Source organism: Pelodiscus sinensis, chromosome 1, assembly GCF_049634645.1.
Source record: "Pelodiscus sinensis isolate JC-2024 chromosome 1, ASM4963464v1, whole genome shotgun sequence".
Lineage (NCBI taxonomy): Eukaryota > Metazoa > Chordata > Testudines > Trionychidae > Pelodiscus > Pelodiscus sinensis.
In genome coordinates, this window is record NC_134711.1 from 98,205,259 (window position 1) to 98,232,768 (window position 27,510).

The 27,510-nt window shown below is 39.1% G+C and overlaps 1 protein-coding gene across 2 annotated transcripts in view; it reads right to left on the bottom strand.

Moving 5' to 3' along the window:
* Positions 1-9,325: 9,325 nt before the first annotated feature.
* Positions 9,326-27,510, bottom strand: part of HCFC2 (host cell factor C2) — a 30,134-nt gene continuing 11,949 nt past the window's right edge. Inside the window, exons 6-16 of one of the 2 annotated variants that reach the window (XM_075938739.1) lie at positions 27,317-27,420; positions 24,938-25,126; positions 23,557-23,745; positions 22,878-22,927; positions 21,819-21,978; positions 20,479-20,679; positions 18,947-19,023; positions 18,418-18,555; positions 13,926-14,111; positions 11,676-11,752; positions 9,326-10,837 (exon numbers count right to left, since the gene is read on the bottom strand). In XM_075938739.1, coding sequence (XP_075794854.1) covers positions 11,717-11,752; positions 13,926-14,111; positions 18,418-18,555; positions 18,947-19,023; positions 20,479-20,679; positions 21,819-21,978; positions 22,878-22,927; positions 23,557-23,745; positions 24,938-25,126; positions 27,317-27,420 — 1,330 coding nt within the window. In that variant the 3' untranslated portion in view covers positions 9,326-10,837; positions 11,676-11,716. Of the gene's footprint in view, positions 10,838-11,675; positions 11,962-13,925; positions 14,112-18,417; positions 18,556-18,946; positions 19,024-20,478; positions 20,680-21,818; positions 21,979-22,877; positions 22,928-23,556; positions 23,746-24,937; positions 25,127-27,316; positions 27,421-27,510 lie in introns of both variants that reach the window. The other variant, XM_075938736.1, reaches the window with a different exon arrangement.

Below are 27,510 nucleotides of genomic sequence, written 5' to 3' on the forward strand. Positions count from 1 at the left end.
ATGAAACCTCAGAACTGTGGTCAGAAGTTTTGATGTATCTTTCTTTGGTAACAAAGTCAACTTTAAATGTAGGTTAACAGTATGCCAAGGCAAGGGCATGGACATGGTCCACTGTGTTCTGTAGCAAGATGAACATGTTTTCTGTAGCAGTGTTCTCAGGTGCTGTGGCAGCCAAGTGTCGCTTTTGCGGGCACAATGGCTAAACGTAATAACTTATTCCTACTATTTAATAAACTCAAGCAGTATATAGGAGCTTGCTTTACGTTCAATTGATTTTAAAGCAGTCGCATATTTCCAGGTCATGATGTGCAGAATTTGGTACTGAAAAAAGGTAATTAAAATGAGGGACAAACCAGAGGTTTTGGCACTTAGGAAGTGCACAGAAGAGATCATGCTCTTATTGGAAAATCTTATTAGTTGGATACTGTTGATTAAATTTAACACTTAAATACATAATCTCTAACTTATCTTAGGTTTCAGAGGGAAGTCTCTTTGATATGAATGGAGCAGTTCAACCATGATATTCTTTCAAAAGTAGTAAGAAGACAACATTGCAGTATTGTACAGAGACTAGCTATTTTCAGGATTGCCTTTTCACACATCAGAGATGGAATTTATTTTTAATGAAAGCTTAGATTCTAGAGCGCAGCCCTGGCAAGGGATGAATGCAATGGTGTTGAAATTTATAGTGCAACTTGGATAGATGTGTGTTCTCCCTCTTTTCCAATTCCGTTCCATTTAAAAAAAAAAAAAAGCCCCAAAATGACATTAATTCAGACATGTCATTTGATGTTTTTTCCCAGGTTAAGTTCTGTAATAAAGTTTTGTGTGAATGTTGTTTTCTGGAGTAATGTAACCCTGTTTTCTTTCTAGAGAGACTTAACTTGTTGCCATACTAGCATCAAAATGCAAAACAAGGTAACTTTGAAGTAGCACTGGTATGAAAGATCACTTGCTGCACTATACACAACACTTATAAGACAAAGCAAAAGCATGCAATGGCATTCTAATATTAACCCATCTAGTAATGGAATTCTTGGTTAAAACTTGTTAGCCCTTCCACGTTTTAAAATGGAAAGAGAATTTATACTGGGGCTCAAGTTGTTGAGTAAGGGTGCTTATATCTCCCCACCACCCAATTGAGGGCTCTGGTGTATTGGACCTACTAACACCAATGTTCATTAACAATAACCGTATGAACTTCAGCCAGCCTTGTCATTACTCAGCACTTTCAAACATCACCCCAATTAGGTGCCAAACATTAAGCACTTATGTTTTGATAGTTTTAGCTTATGCCTTTGCTCCCTGGCTGTGTTTACACTGGCCACTTATTCCAGAAAATCAGCCGCTTTTCCAGAATAACTTGCCAGCTGTCTACACTGGCCCCTTGAATTTCTGGAAAAGCACTGACTATCTACTGTAAAATCATCAGTGCTTTTCTAGAAAAGGGCCAGTGTAGACAGCACAGATTTCTTTTCCACAAAAAAGCCCGGATCGCAAAAATGATGATCGGGGCTTTTTTGCGGAAAAGTGTTCCTACATTGGCACGGACGCTTTTCCGGAAAGTGCTTTTCCGGAAAAGCATCCTGCCAATATAGACGTGCTTTTTCCGGAAATACTTATAACGGAAAACTGTTCCGTTTTAAGCATTTCCAGAAAATCATGCCCGTGTAGACATTGTTTCTGGTCTCTCTGATGTATTGAATTGCATGACATAGTTCAAGTGTGGAGTGGATTGCTGGCACATGTAAACAGACTGTGCTTATGTGCCTGCTATCTGTATATAATATGTATTAGTCTCCATTTGAGCTTCTTTATAGCATACAGGTCTCCCTGCTTCCTCCTTAACTGTGTTTCCTTTCAGAGATGAGCGCTTTGATAGATTCAGAGTTTAGGTGAGTAATTAATACTGCTCTGTAGAGTATTAACATTTTAAGCAAATTACTAGCATGGGAGGGGGGAAATGCAGTAACCTGCCAACTACATAGCTGCTATTTCATTTGCCTATCATCTGAGAACAAAGTGGCTTTTTCTTTTCCAAACTACCACTACAATTTTTGCATGATCATCCTCATTTTGCTCCCCTTTCTCCGATATAGTATATAATGCACCATACCTAAGCAGCTTCAGGGGTAGCCGAGTTTGTTGTTTTTTTCTGTACAGACTAACAGTCTTGTAGCACTTTATAGACTAACAAAGCATGTAGATGGTATCATGAGCTTTCGTGGGCACAGCCCACTCCTTCAGATGACCAGTCATCAGAAGAAGTGGGCTATGGCCATGATACCATCTACATGCTTTGTTAGTCTATAAAGTGCTAGTATACCGTTTGTTTTTTTTTCCATACCTAAGCAGTGCATCCTATACAAGTGGCTTGCAGAGGGATACTTTAATAAAGGTTTATGCATGACAACTTTCTATTACATTCCCTGCTTTTAAAATATTTTCATATGCTATTATTAATGCGGAATATACTATGGTTTACAAACCAGCATAAATAAGCTACAGCTAGCCACCAAGAAACATCAGGATCTTAGTGAAATCAGCCACTCAAGAACATAGGACAAATTCCTTAATGCTGTTGCCTTTTGAGTGTAGAGTGAGGTTGTGCTGTGTTGGATTAGATTACCCTTTGACTTGATTTTGACACTGAATTAATTATAGGACTGTGAAGTTAAACAGATCCATAAAAATGAATGCCACTTTGCACTTCTCTAATATCTTCCAATTACCATATTTTCCAGCGTATAGGGCCACTGGGCATATAAGACAACCCCCTAATCTTTTAATTAAAAGATAGGGTTTCATCTTATACCCCAGCGCCCCTCCGCCTCCTTTGCTCCCGGTGTCCGTGGTCTGCTGGAGACAGTCCCCAGCAGACCAGAGGCACCAGGAGCAAAGCCGCAGCAGCTTTGCAAAGCCGCGGAGGAGCTCCGGCGGGGGGGCAGCCCAGGCACGCCTGGGATGTATACCCGGCGTACAAGACGACCCCCGATTTTTGGGGGATGTTTTTTAACATCAAAAGTCATCTTGTACGCTGGAATATACGGTACAATGCATATGATGTACATTAAATAAATCATGCAACACCTATCTTATAGATGGGGAAAACAGATTAAATTACTTCCAAAAATTACTTAGTGAATCCGTGGCAGAATGACAAATAGGGTTCCCATTTTAAAAAAACTAGACCATACTTCCTCTCCTGTTAAAGATGTAAATGAGGCACCTGCTATTTCAACAGTAAACCTTTTTAGGCACCTACAAATGTATGAATATGAAAAATAGCAAAATCAATTTTATTAAATATGCTCATTCCAAATCCCATCTAATGCTTAATGAACTAGAACAAGCTACGCTATTACAAGAGGAGATTTTGATTTTTTTTTTATAAACATTTCAAAGCTGGATCTAGCACCGAAGTTTTTAATCTTTTTCTTTCTGCTATAAAAAGTCCACAGCCTGCCTGTGTCTCAGTCACTGGTTTTCTGCATGTAAAAGCTAGGGCTGGTGTTCAAGGGTAGCAAGCCAAGTGACTGGCTAGAGTTTCTTACCACCAGGCTCCCTCAAAATTATATTACTTTGGCTTCAGATGGGGGTGCCAGGGCTTATGTTCCAGGCTCTGCTTGGTGGCCCCCCAAGAAACCTCAACCCCCTCAAGGGCCTTGGATCCCTGGTTGAAAACCACTGCACTGACTACACCCTATCTAGGTCTTATATAGCATCACCAGATGCACTGTATTTAAGGCAGTTTGAAATAGCACATGACTACACCCAAAAGTGATTTGGAGAAAGGGCAGAGGATGTCAACACATAAGGAATTGATGACTATGTGCCTTGGAAGGGAACAAGCCCTGAGGTTTGCATTTTTTCAAATAAAACGTTTGAAATAGTTTGCTTGTACATATGACTAGGGTTGCCAAGTGGTTTCTGAAAAAATACCAAAAAAACCCAAACAGCAGCATGGCCCCTTTAAGAAACACACAGTAAGACTTTTTGGCCCTAATGGACTGCAGGTAGCTGCCCACTGTATCCCTGCACCAGGCCGGACAGCTCCACTGCAGAACCCGGTAAGCACTAGTGTTGCCAGGCTGCCTCCGTATTGAGCCGGACAGCCTAGGATTTTTGCCTCCTGGCAGGGAAATTTTAGGTATCTGGTATTTTCTAAAAATTTTTTTTTTTAAACCAGACAGGAGGCGAAAATACTGAACAGTCCAGTTCAACACCAGACACCTGGCAACCCTAAAATGTGACAAGCCAATATTTTCTCATTTTGGTAATATATAAAAATAACCTTCAAAATGGCTGCCAGTAACTCATTGTAGCTCACCTAGCTCAAAAGTTCTAATATTCTCCCTTTTTCTTTGAATACACATATTTGAGCCTTAAGGTATTTTTAGCCACACTGACTTATTAGTGAACATACAATTTTAAAAACAGAAGCTTGAGATAGAAAAACAAAAAGCCAAACAACATTGCATGCAAACCCAGATGGGCCCATCTAGTTTTTGTTCAACAGGCCAGTTTTTTAATTAATTCCTGTTCAAGAGCCACGATGGTGACGTGAGGAAAAGGATATTGTTATGGCTCCAGAAACATCTGTTCAAAATAAGTTCCTCAGTTTGCCAAATCAGTCAGGGGCCACACACAAGTGAGAAGCAAAAAAACCCCCAAAAAACCCTCACTGATGTGGCCCCCAACTAAGAAGCAGAAAGACACTCCCCACATTACCTTTGCAAACCAGAGTCTAGTGGGGCCCAGGCTAATAGATTGTGTGCGCTCCAGCCCTACAGGGAAGTAGGAGGGGGTGGAGCACCCAGGTGGGAGCCCTGAGCCCAGGGTCCAGATGCAGGCAAGCCGGGGGTTGCATCCAGCCCCCGACCCATAGGTTCTGCACCCCTGATCTAAAGCATATGGAGAGTACACATGCCAGCTGCACCCATTTATCTCATTCTATCCAAATTGCCATGGCCTGATGGCACAAAGTTGTTCCAGGCAAGATGATGTTAAAATACTCCATTAGTTGACATACTGGGAAGCTAATGACAGAAGTCCATAGGGGTATTGAGGAAAGGATACAAACCACATCAACATTTTCATTTTGTGGCAACTTTTGGTAGGAACATGCTTCAAGGCTGGTTACAATTTCTTGATTTATATGGAGAGAATTTCCATTGCTGCATATTATTATACTATAATTAAACCTGCTTATCCTTTCCCCCTACTTCTGTGCTTTACTAGCCACAACTTCCTATTTATAATGCCAGAGAAATGTCCGACTACGGACTACTTCCCATTTACGACAGAGAAATATCTTACCTGCTAATTTTCTGTTAGCAGTTTTTCTCCTAATTCAGGTCCTCCAGAAGACTGATAAATGACCAGAAAGAAAAAATTCAGTTTGTATTCAAGGGAGACTCAGACATATAATTGAAATTAATATAGTATATCAAGCTGTTGTCTCGATAGTAGTAATTGGTTGCTAGACCTTTGTAAGAACTCTTGTAGTGACCAGAGTTGAAAGATAAAGCTTAGTCCAAGTGCTGCTTCTAGCACTTCTACTGGACCACCCTCAAATTCCATAAATGAGGAAAGGGTGCAATTAACCATTAATGCATACCTTCTCTCATTCCGGAAGCTCATTCTGCATACTAGGGATGTGAAGGGTTAACCTGTAAGCAGGGATGGAGCAGCTCCCTGCCTGCCAGGGGCAGGAGCAGCCAAAAACAGGGGCTGCTCTGGCAAGGATGTCGAACAGCCCCTAACTATGGGGAGCCCTGGCCCTCTACGGGCTGCTGTAGCCCAGCTGGTACAGTTCCTGCCTGTAGTGGGGGGGAGAGAAGAGAGAGGCAGAAGCATAAGCAAGGGATGGTCTGGCCTGGCTGGAACAGCCCCTGCCTACAGCAGGGGAGAAGGGGATTTTAAATAGGATTTTACATCTGGATACAATTACTGTGGTCTATTAAAATCACAGCAAGACAAAATGGATACTCAGACTGAAGAGTGTATTGCAAATTTCTGGCTGCAAGGAAGCTGTGCTCACCCATAAGAAAATATTAGTAGAGGTCATAGGCTAAATGCAGTATTACCCATTAGGTTTTTTTTTGTTTTTTTAAACTGACTATGTGGCTGTTAGTTTCAAGGCTTTTTAATGGACATATGGTCTGAAACAACAATGGGATGTTCATAATACATTGATCAATGTAAGTAGAATATGGAGGCAGGGAGTAGATTATAGATTAAACATATAAGATTTTTAAGAGAATATAAACATTATAAAAAGCAAATTCATAATGGGTATTGACCAGGAGAAAGTAAGTTGGTGATCTCCAAACCCACCATGGTTAGGTTAACACCTAGTAAGTAGTAATGAGTCACATTCATAGGATCAATGCAGTTATTGGGATAACTCCCTCACTAGCTCCCCCCCCCTCACTGTAATGTGTCAATCTTTCAATGTTTTTTTGGCTGTTTATAATCTGGGAGTTAAAACATGCAGTGCAAACCACTTTTACATGTCAGTGTCAAAGTATTCTAGAACCATTCAAGTACAAAAATCTTGAATACTTGAGATACTATTGTAGCGCATCAAAAGAAGGCTGAGAACGCTCAGCACACTGCTGCTAGTGCTTACTAGTCAGAACTGGATGACTTTGCAGATTGATCGCAACACCTGAGCTTTGTGATAAACAAAACAGATATTTTAATAACTGCAAAATATACGTTTGTAAAACATCTTCTGTTCATTAAGAAACAAATATTCTTGTACAAGAATGAAGAATTCAAATTTGGAATTATTTTTAAAATATTTTACTTTCAATAAATTATAACCTCTTTTTTTTAAGGTTACCTCAGTCATGGAAGGAGAAACAAAACTTTTACATTTATTCATCATTGCTCTGTCTTTCCTTATCCAACCAATCTTCTTTGGAACAGGCAGCAGAGATGCATTTGAATGGTCCAGAATTTTTTTTAATATAAACTTATTCTGAGAAAAGGTACTGCTCAATATTTCATGCCTGAATCATGAAAGTGCCCACACCTCCTTCCCGCTACTCTTAAAAGCAAATTCTTTAAACTTAAGACCTAAAATTGGGATAGGCAATTTTTGATGGGGGAGAATACTCCAAGCATTTGGTAAGTGGTCTGAGATGGAAGTTGGGTGCAGAAGGGAGCTTGGGGTAGCAGAATGGATACAGGTGTCTGGAAGGGGGTAGAAGTTCAGGAGAGGATTCTAACCTGGGGAAGGAATGTAGGAAGAGGTACAGAGTCTGGGAGAGAGTTATGACCAGGGGCAGGAGTATAGAGGGGCTGGACTGTGACCTGGGGCAGGGAGTTGGAGGGAGGGAGTGGGTGGAGTGCCAGGTGTAGGCTCTGGCCAGGAAGGCTCTCAAAGCTGGTTGTTAGGGCTATGTGTATCTTTGCACCATGTGCTCCATGGGGGAGGGGGGAGGAAGGCTATTTTGCGCACTGCTTGCACTGCAAGCACAACCCTGAAAGCTCCCATTGCCTAGTTTCTGGCTAATGGACGCTGCGAGGATTGTGCTGGAGGTGGGGGCAGTGCACAGAGCCCTCCCCCCCCCCCCCAGGGCTCGTAGCACAGAGATGCATGTAGTCCTATCAACTGAGTGCATGGGGCCATGGCAGGCAGGTCACCTGCCTGAGGGTCCTGTTGGGCCATGCGACATTGGCAGCCCAGAGTATCATGGCAGTCTGTATTTTGCCTACCCCTGACTTAAGGGAACCAAATCTTTCAGAAGACTTTTGAAATGTGTACACAAATAGTTCTGAATTGAAAAGTACTGACATACACCTCATTTTCTAGGACAACCACTTTATTACAAAGAATAAACAATGCTTTGAAATAAGATTTATTCAATTATTTTTTCATTGTACAAAATGTCAGTTTTCTTTGTAGAGATCACTGAAGTAACAGGCCATAAAACTATAACCATCTCAAATTACCAGTTAACAATAACATCATTTACTATATCTTCAAAGTTTATGGCTTGGTCATCACATGCTCTACTTCAAAGTATATTCAAAGATATTGCTATCATTATTTTAAACACTAAATGTTGCTTTTCATTCTTTTGATTTCCAATTTCACAAAAACATTCTTAAGTTGTTGCAATATCTGCCACAGCTAACATAAGTTTTATACTTATACAGTCAGAACTTTAACAAAAAGTCTACCAAACCATGAAATTTCTACAAATTTCTACAAAATTGATATTGTATTCTGATCAATATGGGTGTTTTGTTTACAATATTTTAACAATGGTAAATATGGAATAATGAAAGCTTCTGAGCAGTTTCCCAAACAGCTAATTTCAATTGTATTTCAAACAAATTTTAAACCTGGAACACACATCTCAGTATATTTGTACACTATCTAGTTTATAAGCAAATAAAATGTTTTCTCTACTATGAAACTTAGGTAGGATTTAGATATTTTGTAAGTACAGTTCTGAGAAGCAGACCTCAATGTGCATTTTCACAGTGTACAAAGTAATTTAATTTTAAAGTAAAACTGCAAAGCACAGAACAGGAGATTTGCATATGTTCACTATCAAACATTACCCAACTGGGACAATGGAAGACAGCAAAAACTTAAGCCAGATGTAAGTACACTTACACAAAAAATCATAGTTTGATTGAAAACACCACAGTTTTACCTTTGGTCATCTGAACACATCCTTTAAAAAATAAAATGTGCAAAGTATATGAAACCAAGTGCAAAAACTCCATCCATGGACGTACCCAACAAGTTTTATTCTTACATAATCTCTCTACAATTACAGCTATCAACCAACAAAGTCAAAGCCATAAATGTTTTTAAAGGCATCTTTCACAGTACTAATAAAAAAACAAGTTATACTTTTCTAGTTACAGCTTGCATGTAAGTGAAGATTTTAGTTACTGGGTAGTTCAAGGTCATAACTGATTAAGGGAACCATAAAACCAATGTTTTTTAGCTCATTTAATTTTGTCTGCAGGAAAAAACCTTCTATCAAAATTCATAATGCAAATATTGCAGCTTCAAGTAAAACTGTTGAAATCATCACTACACACATTTTTTTTGTTAGGAGAAGAACTATTTATACTATTCTTATGTCACAATCAATTCTATAGTGAAGATTTGTAAAGTCCCCAGTGCTTTTACATGGCATCATAGATTGTAGCTGTGTTAAGGCAGTATCAGCACTTCCATTATAAATGCTGCCTTTAAGAAGTCTAAAGTTTGGCCACATAAAATTAACTCCAGCATATTTGGGTTATTCAATCTTTTACCAAATATTTATGTCCCTATTTTATTTTTAAAAAAAAAGCAAATCCAAAACAAACAAGCAAGTCTATTCTTAGTTTTTAAGATTACATATTTACAGTGCATGCTCTTAACATCAATGTGAGGGGAAAAGGCAAATAATTCCACCTTGATGTATATTCTATTGGCAGAGGGAAATATTTAAAGTGCAAAGTATAAACTTCATTGCACATGTCCAGTAACTTATTTTATAAAAATTATTAGATGCCTCAAAATCAATTCACCTTGTGGCCTCACACAATTCAGCTATTTTACTCTACACTTTGGTAAACAAATGTTTTTTTAAAAATAAATAGCATTGAAATGTTTACATTTGTTCTATTACTGTGAACAAATACTTTCATTAGCACAGGAATGGATCAACCTATTCCTAATGGCAGTGCTTTTTGAGCTAAATAGCTGTCTAACTAATGAAAAATGACTAATAGGTAAATGGGAGTATTGGACTGATTGCTTTACCTTTATGTTCTACCAAACAAGCAGTTATGAAGACTAACTGGAATAAATATGTCATAAGAATTATTTTATAATATGTGCAAAACTGCTTACCATGTATTTTAACTTTGGTTAAATTTTAAAACTAAAATATTACAGAAACATTATGGAAGCAACACAAGCGATTACAAACATAAGAATGAGGTAAATTAAATTCTTATTAGTGCAAAAAGCAAGCATATGCTGGAAGCAAAGCATATGAATTAAAAAATGGATGAATCCTTATGAAGGGTTTAATATTAAGACCAGAGAGGTCTCTTTGTAAACATTAAGAATATTTACAAATTTAAGATTTGTACAACTTCAAAATCCCAACAAATAGTAGTGCATTTATATTACATGTATATTTTTCATAAACAGAAGTGACTAAGTTTCCTAGTATTTGCATATCTTCAGGGGAATGCCTTCAAAGATTAAAGTATTTGTTACAAATAGTAGAAATTTTTTTTTACAAAAAGTATATATATTAAAATATTCTATACATTTTAAAATACTGTAATAAATGGAAATGTTTGCCTTGCACTCAGATACCACATATGATGAATGTGGCACAAGAACTTCAACTGAACAGAATTACACATATGAGTCTTTTGTAAAGTTATCTGCAATGGCATTCTGACATTCTACTAAATCTTTGAAAACAGGCACAAGTGACAGGTAATCCTGTACACCTGCAATTTTTTACAAATTTAAATTCTGCTTCATGTGTCAATGGTAGAGTTAAAAGACAATGCTAATTAAAATTTTAATTATCAAAGTGGCTGTTGATACATGATTAGTATCTAATTGTTTACCTTCAGTATAAGAATTTCCATATATGGTAGTTCAACCTGAGCAAGGCTGCATAATGCTGATGTTTAACGCGTAAAAAAAAGTGTTCATATAAATTTAAGATAAAAACAATGCAAAAATAAAATATCTGGAGCATTTACAAAATATTATAAGTGTTAAACACTACATTCATAACTTGCATTTTACTACAGTGCTTCTATTTTGAACTTGATGTTTTCATTTCTGTGAAAAGAAGGAGGGAGACACATTATTATCTGTATGAAGTCATGGACCGTTTCAGTGATCTGACAAGTTCAATATTCTTGAAGCTTTTTTCTAGAGATTTCAGTATATAGATTATTGCCTAAACCCTCAAAGCAGGGCTGCAATAATAAACATCAAATTGAACTTCTCTACATTTCTTTCCTGTATTAGAGAAACAGTTTTCAAGTGTGTACAATAGTGTTTTCTGATAGTTCACCTTCACAGTTTGTGCCCTGCAATTATTTCACTGATCTAAATGCAAAGACTAGAAAGTAGTAACGAGTAATTCATTGACCTTATAAAAGCCAAGACACCAACACAATTTCAGCAACCTTAAGAGAAAGCAGTGATACCACAGCTCTTACTGAAAGCTGAAAAGTGAACTAAACCTGGGCATAGAGGCTACAAATTACTACTTAGAGAGGGAAAAGGACAGAAGGAATTAACCAAAACAATGGATGCTACTGGGTTAGATGACTGTAGGAGCAAGTCAAAAATTTTGAAGTTGGTATGAAGCTAATTAGAATCTAAAATTTGGCTGGATTCTTTCTGCTAATGTGTATGTGTGGGGTGAAGCAATATTTTGATTGTTATTTTACTTTTCAGCTTTTACTAGCATCCAGATTAATAGGACAAAAGTTATTTGAAAGGTTTATGCTCAAGTTAATGACCAAATGGTTCTAAAAACAGTACAGATCATTCAGGAAGAAGAGGTTTCCTCATGTACGCTGATGAGGAAAAATGGACTCAACAGAAAAATAGCTCTCTCATAGTGCAGATAAATCCTATTTAACACTACAGTTGGTATCCACTTTACCTTGAAGCCATCGAACTTGCGTGGCTGGTCCATATCCTCTCTCATTCTTTGCAGAAATCCTGAACACTATAGCTGGTCTGGAGGTGTAATCAACATGGGCATTTGAAAGCTGTGCAGCAGTTACCATACAGGATGTTTTAAGACCACAGTATATTTTCATAAATACAAGCTGATTGGGGTTTTCATGTAGTTGTGTGGTACGAATAGCTAAGTAAGCTGAATATTCCAAGATATTTCCAGAAGGTGAAACAGGTGGCTCCCATGAAAGATGAATACAATCTACACTCTGGAGAAAAATTTGAAACATTATCTGTGTCACAAGGGGGCGCGCACAGTCTTTTTCTCAAAGTGATAAACAAGTCCATAATCCACAGGGGCACTGACTCGGACCCTACTATGGCCTCTCTTCAGCTCACTTACTGTTAATTCACTCATGCCAACCATTCATTCACTATCCATGATTCGTGACATCTGTGTAAGTATCACATTAACTTGATACTCAACTAAATTCAGCACATTGCATAAAATTGAATAACTACAGTAAAACTCCGATGGTCCGGCATCTGATGGTCCGGCACCATCAGGAACCCGGAAGTGCTCCGGGCAGCCGGACCATTGGAGCTGCTCTGCCCCCAGCTTCCCCTATTCAGCCACTGCTAAAACTGACCAGCGGCTGACTCCAGGAAGCCGGGGCAGAGCAGCTCTGCCTCGGGCTTCCTGGAGTCAGCCGCTGATCAATATCAGCAGCGGCTGACTTGGGGACACCTGGGGCAGAGCAACTGGGGTGCTGCCGGGTTGGTCCAGTAGCGCCGAGGAGCGACGCTGCGGGACCAACCCGGCAGCACCCCTGCTGCTCTGCCCCAGGCATCTCCGATTCAGCCGCTGCTGGTCAGTTTCAGCAGCGGCTGAATCAGGGACGCCTGGGGCAGAGCCGGACTATCGGAAGGGGGGGCCATGAGGGGTCTGGGGTGGCATCCCCCCCCCCACCCCAGACCCTTCATAGCCCCCCCTTCTGATAGTCCGGCATATCTGATAATCCAGCACCCCCTGGGTCCCAAAGGTGCCGGATTATCGGAAGTTTACTGTATTAATGTGCAATTATTCTTGGTGTGAAAAGGCATATACTTACCAGAATCTAATTCTTATGTTTGTTCTGAGTCACAGCTGCTTACTTTACTTACAAAAGCATTTACTGTTAACAGCAATCAATCTAAAACAGGTATGGGAAACGGAACTCGCTTCTATTCTGGCTCACACAAAACAAAGAGGGCACAGTGATTCCAATGTACAAATAAAGGGACACCTTGGAGGTAATGAGGTTGTGTAGGTGAATAAGAAAAGAAAATGCATAAAAATTATCGTATTTTTAAATTAACAAATTTGACAGTCATTGAGATCCAAATAATTTTTCAGAGTAATTAACATTTTACAATTACATAACATTAACAATTGTTGCCTAATACAGAAAAGTATTCTAAAACACCATCATTCTTTGGATCTTTTAATGTGCTATTGTGAGTCCTTTTAGGCTGCAAGCACCTCAGGACAGATAGTTTAACACAACACTAAACAAAATCTATACTAATCAGAGAACTGAGAAGTATGTGTTACCCATTAATAAGAACAGCCATGCTGGACCAGACCACAAGTACCATCTAGTCCAGTACACTCTCTTCCGACAGTGGTCAATGCCAGGTACCACACAGGGAATGAAGAGAACAGATAATCATCAAGGGATCCATCTCCTGTTGCTTATTCCTAGCTTCTGGCAAAGAGAGGCTAGGGACATTTAATAGCCACTGATGGACTTATCTTAAGTTATCTAGTTCTTTTTTTAACTCTGTTATAACCTTCACAATACTCTGTCAAAGAGTTTTCTATAGGTTGACTATGAGTTACATGAAAAAAAATACTTCCTTTTGTTTTAAACCTACTATCTAATTAATCTAACTTGGTGACCCATAGTTCTTGTGGTAAAAATGTGTTAAGTATTATATAGATATGAAAAAGAGTAATAACGTCATCAACATCTCTCTCTCTCAATGTTGAGAGTCTGAATGTGGCTCTTTACAAGAAGTTCACAAAAAAAGTGTCAATTTATCCATCAATGTTTGACACTATTTTCTAGGGCAGTTTTTACTTAATTAAAAAAAAAAAAAAAAAGGAACCCAGAAATTTCCAGATTAGATATGGGAGTAAAACTTCAGACAACAACTCTATACAAACTGAAATCCTAACCATCTCTCTCACCTTGGTGATTCTGACAGTTGAAGGTGCCCCAGGAAAACCAGGAATGCAGGTTTTAAATTCACTGACTTTACTGAAAGGGCCTGCACCACAGCCATTAACTGCAGCAACCCTGAACCTGTACACAGTGCCTGGAAAGAGATCCTGTTTCTTAAGTAAACTGTAGTCTAGGACATCAGCATTTTCCATCTGAAAATGTAAATAATGCAAAATTCAAGTAAGTTAGTTTACTTTTAACAGTAAAAAAAAAAAATCACACCTAAACCTAATAAATTATCAGGTAGCAGGCCCATCATTAAGAAAAAACAGAATTTTGAAATTAGAAGTGTGCATGAACATTATATACATGATCCAAAAATTTAGGTGAAATTGTTATAAGGGCTAACAACCCTTATATTTAAGAGAAACTTATAATCGCCGTAAGTAATGATAAAATCCTTAGCTATTGTTTCGCTAGGAAGTGTGCTCAATTAAACCAAACACAGCATATAATGTTTATTTTTTCATCTGATTATGGTCAGTGACAAAGGCAGGATACTGTGTTAAACAAATTATTTGCTTTGGTAAGAAACACATGGGTTGCCATAGGTTACTTTGAATTAGTAGCACAATTCTATTAATTTTCTTTAAATAGACTTTTTAAATTTCAGTTATTTACAAAAATCTTTAAAGCCCTGACCTACTACACAAGAATTATATTTAAGATAAAAAAGATAAAATTGTAATCCCTATATTTATGTACTGAAAAATGCTTTTGATGGCTTTTTAGCATCTGTATAACTGATTGTTTTGGACAGAGAAGGGAATGACAGAAGTAAGCTTTCTGAGTTATGCACCTGAAAAAATGTAGTTTTACACCCATGCTATTATATTTTGTCCTTTAACTGTTTTTTGTAATTAAAAAGTTATTGATTATATAATCTTGAGGTATAATTTTGACTTGACATTAAAAAGTGGTATAATTTGTAAAGTCACTATTGCTGCTAGCCAATACAGAATTCATTCATTTATATAAAGACAGGCAACACTGTGTGCTGTAGTAATTCATACAGTGTTTAGCATATGCAATTATTAGACATGCACACATATTAATCTGTGATAATACATTATAATCATGCATTTGGAAACACTTTCATACATAAGTGTACAATTTTATTTTATATTATATTAATGAAATACCAATGTGAACACCTAATGCTCCAAAATGAATTTTACAAATTACATAAGATCTGAAATATTTATATGCCATTGAAGTACAGTTCTAACTAAATTTGAAGGATGCATTCTCTTCTAACCCCCTGATTTTTCCTCTTTTAAAAAGCCTTTGGAGGTGGAATTTATCATGCTGGGCTCATTTGCATGATATCTGTCATATAAAATAAAAAATGAGCTAAGGAAATTCTCCCTCACTCCTCCCCCCCTCAAAATTAATCTGAATTTAATACACTGAAGTGTATGAAAGTTCCAATGCAGTGTAGTTGTAGCTGTGTCATCTCAGGACCGTGTCTCTCTAGGAAGTCCCAAGTCAACACCAACATTAATTCTGACCCATTTACCCCTACTCATCCGTCCATGGAAGCGATGATGGAAGACTACTCAACAAATATCCATCTTTCAATCAAAGACTCACATCCCTACAAGCTAGATACCATCCTCTACCATTTGCCAATCCTCCCAATAAAAACTGGAGCTTTGTCCTTAACATTTCACTTATTTGTCACATTTAAATTAGACTCTTCACCTTTATCCTTGCCTACCCTCCGAATACAAGCCAGAAAGATGCCTATACAAGATGACAGCATATTTGGCATAACACAAGAAGGAAGAGTAAAGGTTGATGTAGCAATGGGAAAGGCATCTTCAGGCCACATATGAGCACAGGTAAAGAAAATGGGTAATATACAGGCAGTCCCCGGGTTACGTACAAGATAGGGACTGTAGGTTTGTTCTTAAGTTGAATCTGTATGTAAGTCAGAACTGGCGTCCAGATTCAGCCGCTGCTGAAACTGACCTCCAGTTCTGACTTACATACAGATTCAACTTAAGAACCCCAAGCGTCCCCAAGTCAGCTGCTGCTGAAACTGATCAGCGGCTGATTCCAGGAAGCCAGGGGCAGGGGCTTCCTGTAGTCAGCCACTGGTCAGTTTCAGCAGCGGCTGACTTGGGGACGCCTGGGGCAGAGCAGCTGGGGTGCAGCTGGGTTGGTCCAGTAGCGCCGCCGCTCCTCGGTGCTACTGGACCAACCCAGCAGCACCCAAGCCGCTCTGCCCCAGGCGTCCTGATTCAGCCGCTGCTGAAACTGACCAGCAGTGGCTGAATCAGGACGCCTGGGGCAGAGCAGCTGGGGTGCTGCCGGGTTGGTCCAGTAGCGCCCAGAGCGGCGCTACGGGACCAACCGGCAGCGCCCCAGCTGCTGTACCACAGGCGTCCGGAGCAAAGGGGCAGCGGGACAGCCCAGACGTGCCGTGGCTGTCCTGCTGCCCTCGGGCTCTGCGGCTTTGCTCTGCTTTGCTCCCCGTCTCCCTGGTCTGCAGACCAGGGAGACGGGGAGCAAAGCAGAGCAAAGCCGTGGAGCACGCGGGCAGCGGACAGCCCAGGCGCGTCTGGGCTGTCCGCTGCCCGCGTGTTCTGCGGCTTTGCTCCCCGTCCCCTTGGTCTGCAGACCAGGGAGACGGGGAGCAAAGCAGAGCAAAGTCGCGGAGCACGCGGGCAGCGGACAGCCCAGACGCGTCTGGGCTGTCCGCTGCCTGCGTGTTCCGCTGCTTTGCTTCGTCTCCCTGGTCTGCTGGAGACCAGGGAGACGGGCCCGTTCGTAACTGCGGATCCGACATAAGTCGGATCCGCGTAACTCTGGGACTGCCTGTACTTAGATCACTGGTCTCCAACCTTTTTAAGCGCAAGATCACTTTTTGAATTTAAGTCAATCCAGGATCTACCTCAAACCCAAATACCTTTGCCCGGCCTTCCCCCCTGCACCTACACCCCATCCTGCTTATTCTGTGGAGATTGGGGATATGAAAAGGAGGAAGAGAGCATCCTGACTTCAATGCCCCCCTCTTCCACTTCTTACACCCTGCACAGCAAGCAGGAGGTTCCTGGGGGCAGCTCCAAGACAGAGGGCAGGAGCAGCATAGCAGTACGGGGCAGAGGTAACTGAAGACAGCCTCCCAGCCAGGATCACCCGTGAGAGGCACCAGGATCTACCAGTAGATCCCAATCTATTGGTTGGTGACCCCGACTTAGATAGTCAAAGGAGTTAGACACATGACATTTTTTACCCATAAATCTGTTTCATTCCCTTCTGTCTTGTGCTACATCTACAGTTAGAACAGGAAATGTAAAACAGAACAGCTGGTCATTAGAGGGCACAAAGCTCCACAAGTAACCTACAGTATTCATATTTTTAGTAAAAGAAAGAGTGACTAAAATTAAGTCTAGCCATTATTAAATAGGTTATGTGCACCTGATTGTTAAATACATAGGATATAATTACTAAACTAGTACCTGCATTATGGATTTTAGTTCTGAATGCAATTAAAGCCTCTAATTATCAGAAGTGATGTTTGGGCTGTAGGTGTTTCTAGCCCAGGAATGGGCAATAATTTTTGATGGGGGACCACTCCAAGATTTTGAAAAGTGGTCGAGGGTCGCACTCTTCCATGATATTAATGGAGATGAGGGATCTGAAATGGAAGTTAGGTGCAGAAGGGAGCTTGGGGTGAGGGACCGGGTGCAGGAGGGAGACTGGAGTCTGGGAGAGAGTTGGGATGAAGGAAGCATTTGTGACCTAGGGCAGGGGACTGGAGGGAAGAGGTTTGGGATGTGACCTAGAGTAGGAGGGGATTGTGATCTGGGATAGGAGATTGGGGTGCTAGATCTGGGAGGGGGTATACAGGTGTAACAGGGGTACAGAGGGTTTGGGTATGTTGAGTGGGAGGCGCAGAGAGTTGGGGCAGGAAAGGGCTAGGGTGCCAGAAGCAGGGTGGCCAAGAGACTTACTTGTCAAGAGACTTACAAATGTTTCCTAGCCAGCCAGCTTGCCAGGCCATGTGATTTATGAATATCTGGGCCCAGGAGATTTCTTAAGAAATTCTTAAGAAATTCTTAAGAAATTCATTTGCAGGTTTCTAAGTTTTCATGCTTTCAGCGATCACACACAAAATACACTAATATTTTCAAGCCAGTAAAAATGTAAGAGCTATTTCCTATATAAATAGGAATGCTGGGATAAAACTACAAATTCTTACGTTTGATTCCCATAATTATGCATTTTGTTTGGCTGGCTGAAGATTTAGCCTCAGAAATAGAACATAAGTTAACAAGATATCTGCCAGCATCCTGAATTAATGTTTTCTCCCTTGTGAGTCCAGAGCTCTGATTAGCACTAGTTCCTTGCACAGTGTATCAAAACCAATAAATTCCCAAACCTTTAGCCTCAACCTATTAGCACATAGGCAACACATCCAAAAATAAAAAATGCACAAATAAAACTTACCTTGTTAGAGATGCTTGCTTTTTCTTCTAGTAACAAGTAGTACTGGTTTACCAGAGCACTGTTGCTTTTAAAAATTCCTACATCGTACCATTGTCGGTCTCTTTTTACTGTTGCCATCTGGTTTGGTGAAGTAGTTTTCTAGTGTTTGAGAAATATGTTATTCAGACTACCCAGACTTTAATATCATAAAAAGTATTATTTAAAGAATGCATTGATTACTTCATTATGCATACCAGTTCTACACACAGAGTGATAAGAAATGGGTCCTACAATTGAAATGTAGTTAAATTTCTTCCCATCTTTTCTGAGTTATTTCATTTATAGTCTCTCAAACCAAATTGTTTACAACATAGCTCTTATTTTTTTTAAGAGACTGGATACAACGCATAATTTGCATCTGCCTTTATTCGCTGCAACCTACTGGAATACATCATGTTTTTCTTCCAAACAAAATAAAACTATCCTGGAGGGCTCTGTGGCCAAGAACAGAGATAATTATTGTTTTGATTATGCAAGATCACATACTTACAGATAAGTGTACAGTCGAGTTATTTGTCTGAGGAGCGCTGACTTTAGTTGAAGACATTATAAAAGTAGTTTCAGCAACTAAAACAAGAATTATATTAAAAACATTACTTCACATAAAACAACTGACATGTAAAGACAAATTCCATAGCTTTTAAAATTTGTAAATGGATTTCAGTGAGAAGCTTCTATTGCAAAAGTCTGTTCAGTATTACATTCATAGTTTGGTAAATTTTACATGAAGCTTTATTTACAACCTGAATTTTAATACCTTTTTAAAACTAGCTGTTGGTTTTAAACTTACAAAACAACTTTAACAGTACCTGGTGTTGCATGCTGCTGCAGGTACAATGGTACCATTGACAGGAGACTAAAACTACACAATTATAAGGCAGTGCAATTATTAAGAATTTAGGCCTGGAGTTGTATAAATTCTGTTTACATCAATATTGAAATGTACACAAAATCAGGCAGATATTGCCACCCAGTATGAGCTAAACATTAAACTTCAGCAATTAATAATTTTAAATGTATTACTCGTGCAAATTAAGATTTTGTCATAGTTATTTTTAGTAAAAAGTCAAAGATAGGTCACGAGCAATAAAAATTGACAGAAGCCTGTAACCCAGGGCTATTCAACTTTGGAAGCCTCGGGAACCACAATGATACTCTCAGCACATGCTGAGGGCCACAACTTAAGTGTGGTTTCATATACATGCAAATATATATGCAAATATTTGCAACGAGCTTTTCACACTGTCAGAGGCATGAATACAAAAATTAAGGCAAGACTACATAACACAGAGGCCCCATTTAAGTCAGTTCTACTGATATTAATAAAATGCAATATTTACCCAATTTCCACCCATATGATAGCACTGTTAATGAGCAATGACAATCCAGGAATGTAACTACTAAAACGCGTATCAACAAAAGACCATTATCAAACAGTTGCCACTGCTCTCAGGTGATGGCAAATACTGCGTATTCACTTTCATCAAGACATTTTGCATCAACATTGTTTACATACTGAGTTTACATCAACTGCGCATTTCAAAGTTTTCAATCACAGATTATGAGGTGGTCAGCCTAAAATAACCAATTTAATTGATTTAATCAGTAATACGAGGCCTCCAATTTGGAAAGAAATGAAGATGATCCGAGATCACTAGCATTTGAATATATTGCCCTTTAGCAAGAAAAGCACTTGAGTGCGCAAATGTGCCACAGGCACCAATGTTGTTGGTGGTTAGTATTATCTGAACAGTGGATTTCAGTCAACTAGTAATGAACATCTGTAACACTTTTCACCTTCACAAATTAAAATTGTTTACAAATCTGTGTTAGGAATATCCTCATTTTAAAGTGAAATCAGAGAAGAGATCATTCAAGCTTGCTCAAGATCATCAATGCCTGAACCATTATTTCAATCCCAGCCACTATTCAAAGAGGACAAATTTTCTACCACAGTAGAAGTTGGATGGCAGCCTTAGATAAATATGGCTCAAAATACAGTATGTGAAACACATTTCAAACCTTCAGATTTTGAACTGACTGTTGTTAGTGAAGTTTCATCTTTAACAACTGCCCCATTTGTACTTGATGACTCAGTTTTAACAGCCTGCTGGGTTACCATAGTTTGTGAACAGGAGACAATACTGGATACAGAAGCATCAGGATTTACAGTTCTTATGTCCAAGTCATGTAATTCAGCTACATTTGCTGAAGTCTGAGGACCTGCAACATGAAAAATAGTAACTTGATTTCAATATTGATATCAATTGACAAATATCAACTTAATCCAATTGTTTTAATCTGCTATAGGAATTGATGCTAGCCAGATTCAGACTAGAATGAGTCTGCTTATATTTATGTTATACACAAATTTGGTGTAAAATTAATATTAATTTCTCCCCCATAACAGTTGACATATGTACACAAACCACAAAAATACCTAACTACAGACAAGTATGGGAGATGCTTCTTAGTTCTTTGATAAAATAGGCCCATCTGATTAAATTCTATTATTCAGCTAAGCATTAAATCCAAATGGTAGTGATTTTAACATTGATTTGAAAACAATTCCAAGTAGCAAAAATATTTGCAACCTTGAAATCCTACATTTTTGCTAGTCCATGTAATACAAGTGACTAGGAATATTATAAACTGTAGAAGTTTGTTTCTAGGTTGATATTTTGTATACCAAGTTTTAACCCGTAGCAATCATTTCCTCCCCTCCCATATACACTCTCAGAATTCAGACGCTGAAAGCAGCAGAAATGAGGACATCACCTTAATTACATAGATGTAAGCATCCAGTATGATAAGCAGGTTAGACAACCTGACAACTATAAACAAGATGTTACTGCTCTAATTCTGGTGCTGCTTATTTCTGTATGCCAAGCCTTTATGTGAAAAAACAGACCTTTCGTTTGTAAAGAACTGTTTATAGTCCATATTTGTCATCTTAATGACAGACCTGAACATTTTGTTCCTCTTACAGCACAATAAACTAGGGACAAATTACAGTTTCACCTAGCCAGAATGGGTAGAAATGGTGTCCCTAGCCTCTGTTTGTCAGGGGATGAAAATGAATGACAGGAAAGGGATCACTTGATGATTACCTGTTCTGTGCTAGGACATCTGGCATTGGCCACTGTTGGAAGACAGGATACTGAACTATATGGACCTTTGGTCTGACTCCGTATGGCCGTTCTTATGTTCCCAATTTATAAATATGAACAGTAATAAATACTATGAGAAAGACTTAACTTTAAAAAAACAAATAGGGTATCAGTAACACAAATATTCTTACTTTAATATCTGCAAGTTTTTAACTCCAACTTTCCTTTAGTCTCTACTGAATAATCTCTTACCTACAGTACATCCTGGCAAAAGTGAGGGGGCATTTGATTCTTTGACTTCTCTAGAATCTAGATAATTTTTCTTTGTAGCCTCTTTTGTAACCATATTTTCAGGTTCAGTAATATTTTCTTCAGCTTCCAGTTTTAATAATGGATTAGATGAAACTTGCACCTAATCAAAAAGAAAGCAATTGCTTATGATAATTGTTAAAGTTTACAATTTGAACTGCAAATATTGCAAGTAATTAAACTTGTAAAACACACTTTTCACAAAGTCCATATTAGGGATGTGAATGGGTAACTAATTGTTACCTGGTAAGTATTACCCTTGATGGGCTGGGAGTCAGCAGCCTTGCACACGGCCGGAAGTAGCAGCCCAGGGTCAGAGGTGCAGACTCTCAGCCTGGGAGCGAGCAGCCCTGTGTGGGCTGGAAGCAGCAGCCAGGCTGGAGCAGCCCCTTGCCTGTGGTGCGGGGCGGAGAGGATGAGGGGGGTCCACTCCAGCCTGTCCCCATTTAATGAGTTAACCAATTAAACTTAACATTTAACTAGTTAACTAATTAAACAGGATTTTAGATCCCTAGTCTATATTTGACTTGATAATGTCTTTAACATCTAAAGCTTTATTTTGAAGACAGCTGGCATTCTTAAATTGAAGTGCAAATGAAGTTATGTATCTTTAGTTTATTTGAAAACAATCACATAAAAATATACTTATATAGACTCAACTACTTTCCAGAAAAGATTAACATTTTTGTTTTAGAAACCTCTCTGTACCCATTTTGCTGGGGCTTTGAGGATGAAGGAAATTTTCTTCTTGGTTTCTGGCTCCCAGTTATCATAACAGTACTCAGTACGTCTGTAGCTTCCCTCTTGAATGATCAGGAATGGCTTTTCAAGCTACTCCATTCAATCAGGAAGTGAAGTAGTCTCATTAGAGCAAAAGTAATTAAGCAGTTAAATTTTTAGTTTGAAATTATTTCAGGCCTTTTAAAATTGGCAAATTAGAGTGGGAAGTGAAACCACCAATAAAACATTATCTTGATTTGACAATTTTCAGTTTAGACTTACATTATTAGGAACCACATGATTTGTTTGGCTGTGAAGATCCAGCTTGATTCCTGAAGGAAGGATGATAGTCATTGATTATAGACTATGCTGTTGAGTAGAACCACCTTACAGGTAAACAAAAACAAATACCCATTGATTCTATGAAGCATTAAAATGTTTTACATGGAGTCTATTTTCTCCCAGTGAGCGAGTACCAGAGCAATATGAAAAGGCTTTTGTGTAAATGAGAATCAGGCCCTTTGTCTTATTGTTAAAATCTCTGTTTCTGGTTATAGTAGCACTAAAATCAGAAATTAAACTGCAAAAGCAAACAAAATCAATGGAAATCCTTTTCCCACTACCATCTCCTTCAGGTCACATTCAAATAGGATGTTAAAAAAAACAAAAACAAAAAACTTACCTATGAATTCTCTCTCTACTACTTCATATACTGGTCTAAATTGCAGCCAGGTATCAGGTATCATATAGCAATGTACAAAATCCATTCTAAGCACTAGGCTTTCCTGTCTTCTATAAAGAGTTTCACTCTGTAAGGAACGTCCAGGCTCAGACACTTCTTGCTTACATCAAGGAACCTCTCCACTATTCAGCCAACTTAAAATCAGGAAGCACAAGGGAAGCTTATATGGGAACCTTTGTAGAAATGTAGTTTCATCTAAGGGAAATATTGCCGTATTACCTTGTGAACTTGGCAATGCAGTCTCAGGAACGATGGTAACTGGTATTCCACTGGTCACTATAGGCACTGGGGAGTCAGCATTTAACTGAAGAAGATATCCTTCCACTGTAGGAACGTCATCCCATTTTACTTGAAAAGAATTAGTTGTAGCTTTGATCAACTGTACTTGTGATGGGGCTGGTGGTTTCTCTAAAAGACACCAATTAAATAGAAATGGAATATTTAAAGTTGCACTTTTATTGTAGTTCAAATGTTATTTCTGTAACAATAATACATAAACAGCTCTCATTTCTCCAAGTATTTATGGTAATAGGTCACATAACAAAAGTATTTTTCAAACAGGTTATAAAATAAAGCAACAAAATACTATATGGTTTCTCCTAATTGTCTCACAAGGCACATTTTTTAAAAGTCTGATACCTTTTTTTAATTACCTATTTGACAGCAGAAAAAACCAATGAGGTTTTGAGTTACATATGCAGAGAGCTCTGTGTGGATGCAAAATTGGTATCTGCATCTTCAAAAATGACGCATGGATATCCATATCCATATCTGCAAATACCCACATAGATCTGCAAAACTGCCTGGTTCTAGATTAAAAATGTATATCCACATCCATGGCGGCAAAAATAAGCTGTGGATATTCGCACCCACATCAGTGGATGCAAATATGCATGGATATAAAGTGGATATTTGTGGATTTGCAGGGCTCCAGATATGCAGAGGCATCACTTCAAGATCATGGAGAAAAGAGTAGAACCTACACAGCTTTATGGAGAATGCACCCAAGAAGATGGATACAAGTATTTCTCTGTCCAATTGCATTCAGTTGTAATTTTACAAAAAACGACTAAGCAGTAGAAGATTATCTATAAGAAAATATGAGATTCTATGGTCATTAAGAAATTAAAAGTGGAACACAATGTTTTACACATACCTGAAGTGTAGAAACGCCAAATATAGCAATTGCTTAGTTTGGTGGAAGAGGTTAGAGCCACAATAAAGTGAAATAAGGAAAATGTAAAATGCACATCGGGGGGGGGGGGAAGGGAGGAGGAAACTTTAACAAATGTTTATATAGGATGCCAGCTAGCATCTTGACTCAAGAATTGTAAAGGTTTTTTTTTTTTTACTGAATTTAGCCTCAAAACATCTCTTTGATGGCCTATGGAATAGGTCACTGTTTTTAGCAGAAAGCCACAAGAATAATCTTTAAATACATCAACCCTGAAGCAATATTTTATTTAAAAAAAAATCTGAGATTTAAAAATTCACTGAATCTGCTATAGACTAAAACTTCTATGCAGGTATGATGTCAAGTTTCTATACTGTAGTTACAATGTACAACACATTAAAGTATTTTTATTATGTTGTTTCTCACCTGTATCTAAATACCAAAGATCCTTACAGCAAACTTGATTGTTCCAAGCTTTTCTGTAACCATCTCTACCACTCCAGATATACAGACGAGTGCCAACTACCACAGCACAGTGTCCTGCTCTTGGCCCTGGTAACAAGTTTTTTTTATCTTCCTGGCAATCTGAGATTAGAGCTATCCATTCCATGGTATCTAGGAAATGAAATTTGCAATAATCCGTACCATTCAAATATGTGTTTTCAAAACAAGAAACAGATATTATTCTACCTAACTAGTCAAAGGGAAAGTGATCATCTTGAGAATACACACGTTTACATTTATTCATTTGAATCATGGTTTCCAATATTGTCTGTATTAGAAAGGGAGCCTGAAACATGAACGCTTGTACCAGCAGCTTGGTCAGGCAGGATCTGCTCTCAAAATCAGGAAAGAATAGGGATGTTAAATTTAGATTAATTAACTAACTGAATAGTCGATTGGATTTCCACTATGGTTCAAAAGTGGAAGCCCCGAAGGGAGTGTGGAGCCCTGGTCCCATGCTCCCTGTGGGCTCCTGTACATTTCAAAAGCAGAATTGCAGCAGAAGTGGCGTGAGCAGAGACTGTTTCAGTCCACGCTTGCGCTGTTTCCCACTGTGCCTCTACCTCCCCTGCCCCGAGGAGACAGTGCGACTCTCAGCACCAGCTCCTGCTCCCCCCCTTGCTGCCTCTCTTTGACAGAGGCAACAAATGGAGGGAGCGACTAGTCGCATCACTAGTTGACTGATGAGCTTTTGCTTATCGGATAGTCAACTAGTCTCTTACATCCCTAGGCAAGAACAGAGCTGATATTGCAGAAATACACATTCTTAAGAAGTGCTAAGTACAGATTAGTGACACAAACACATCCCAGTATCAAATGCCACAAGAACACCCCAATATCAAGGGGGATACAAAAACATTTCCCAAGGATAACAGAAACAGTGTCTTTTAGGAGAAGTCAGTGTATCAGGATTACAGTATGTAACATCTTTATACCCCAATATAATCAAATATCTCAGAGGGAGTATCTTTGGCCAGCCTAGGGGTCAGTGGAAAGTGCTGCAATTGCTTGAGCTGCATTCATTGTCATCAGCATGCATGTCTTAGGGTATGTCTCAAAACTTATGTCGATACCCAAAAAGTCAACAAAAATCACCAGAGGGTGTCCACACTTTCTCCCTCCGTCGATAGATCATGTCCATATTGGAGGAACCATCATCAGCAGTGTGAGCAATGCAGCGTTGTGGGAATATGGAGCTGATCACATCTTGGGATTCCCCCCCTCCACCTTCCAAGTTCTCCAACAGACTCTTCAGCTGCTGGGAGCAGCCTTATTAGTAGCTCTGTGAGCTTTCTGTGCTGAGGAATGCCAGAGCAGCACAGCAGTCTCCCCCTCACCTCACGATCCCCTCCCTGTAGCAGCAATCTGCCTGCCGCTATGTTCCTAGTACAGGGCAGAACAGGAGCAGTCTAATGAATTTCCCTTTGCCTGTTCTCCAAATGGAACAGCACACTGAGCTGCCAGATACTTGCTGGAGCTTTGAAAGGGGAGGGGCACATGCCTGCAAGGCAGCAGGGATCTAAACACTGAGCAGAGCTAACTGAGCAGGAATCGTGGGATACTGGTGGAAGCCAGTTCTGGCGACAAAACAACCAGCCGTATCTACAATGGCTCTTTGTCAACAATAAAGGGAAGGGGAAAGAAAGTCTCTCATGGTGTGGAAGTTTTTTATAGCCGACTGGACATTTTCCCCAAAGGAAGTCACATTTCAGTGTGTAAACTCACTATTTTATCTCAACAACCTTAGTATCCTCAGAGTCTGCCATGTGCTAATACTATGCCTCATTGACTGGCCCTTAATGGATGTTGTGATCATTGGGTGGTTCATTCGAGGTCTGCTGTGCCAACTGTCTGTGCAGAACTAGGAAAGTGCACAGGGAGAATGCTCTCTCTCCCCTTCCCCCCCTCCCGATCTTTGGTTGTATCATATAGAAATGTAGGGTAATATTGTATGGGTGCTAAAGTGATTTGGTGCGCATCAATAAAAGGATTCTTGTCTTATAGAGCAGGCATGTAACAGGTTCTGTATTCTATCACGGAGATCCCTGAGCATTGTTTTATATTTATAATACTGCTGAATGTCTGCAACATGACAACCATTATCCAGAAAGTATTTGTCCTGTATTAGATGTCCATCCAGATCAATGGGGAGACTTGAGAATAAATACATTCTTGGTGGGATGTGCAACTTTGGTCTAGTTTTAAAGTTACCTAAGAATTTTTTAAGAGTTTACTCATAGGTTTACATCTGTCAAAAGAAACATTTAATTTATAATGATCAAAAACAGCAGAAACACTAACCCAAATTTAGATAAGAAAATGAACTGGTACACTTCCATTCACCATCAGGAGTAGAAATCTCATCCTCCACTGTCTGTGGAACCCATCCACCAAAAACATACATTCTAAAAATATGAGGGAAGAGAGAGGGGGGGAAAAAAGACATAGCTAATTAACAACTTCCCTCATCCTGTTGCGTTTTTCTCACCATATAC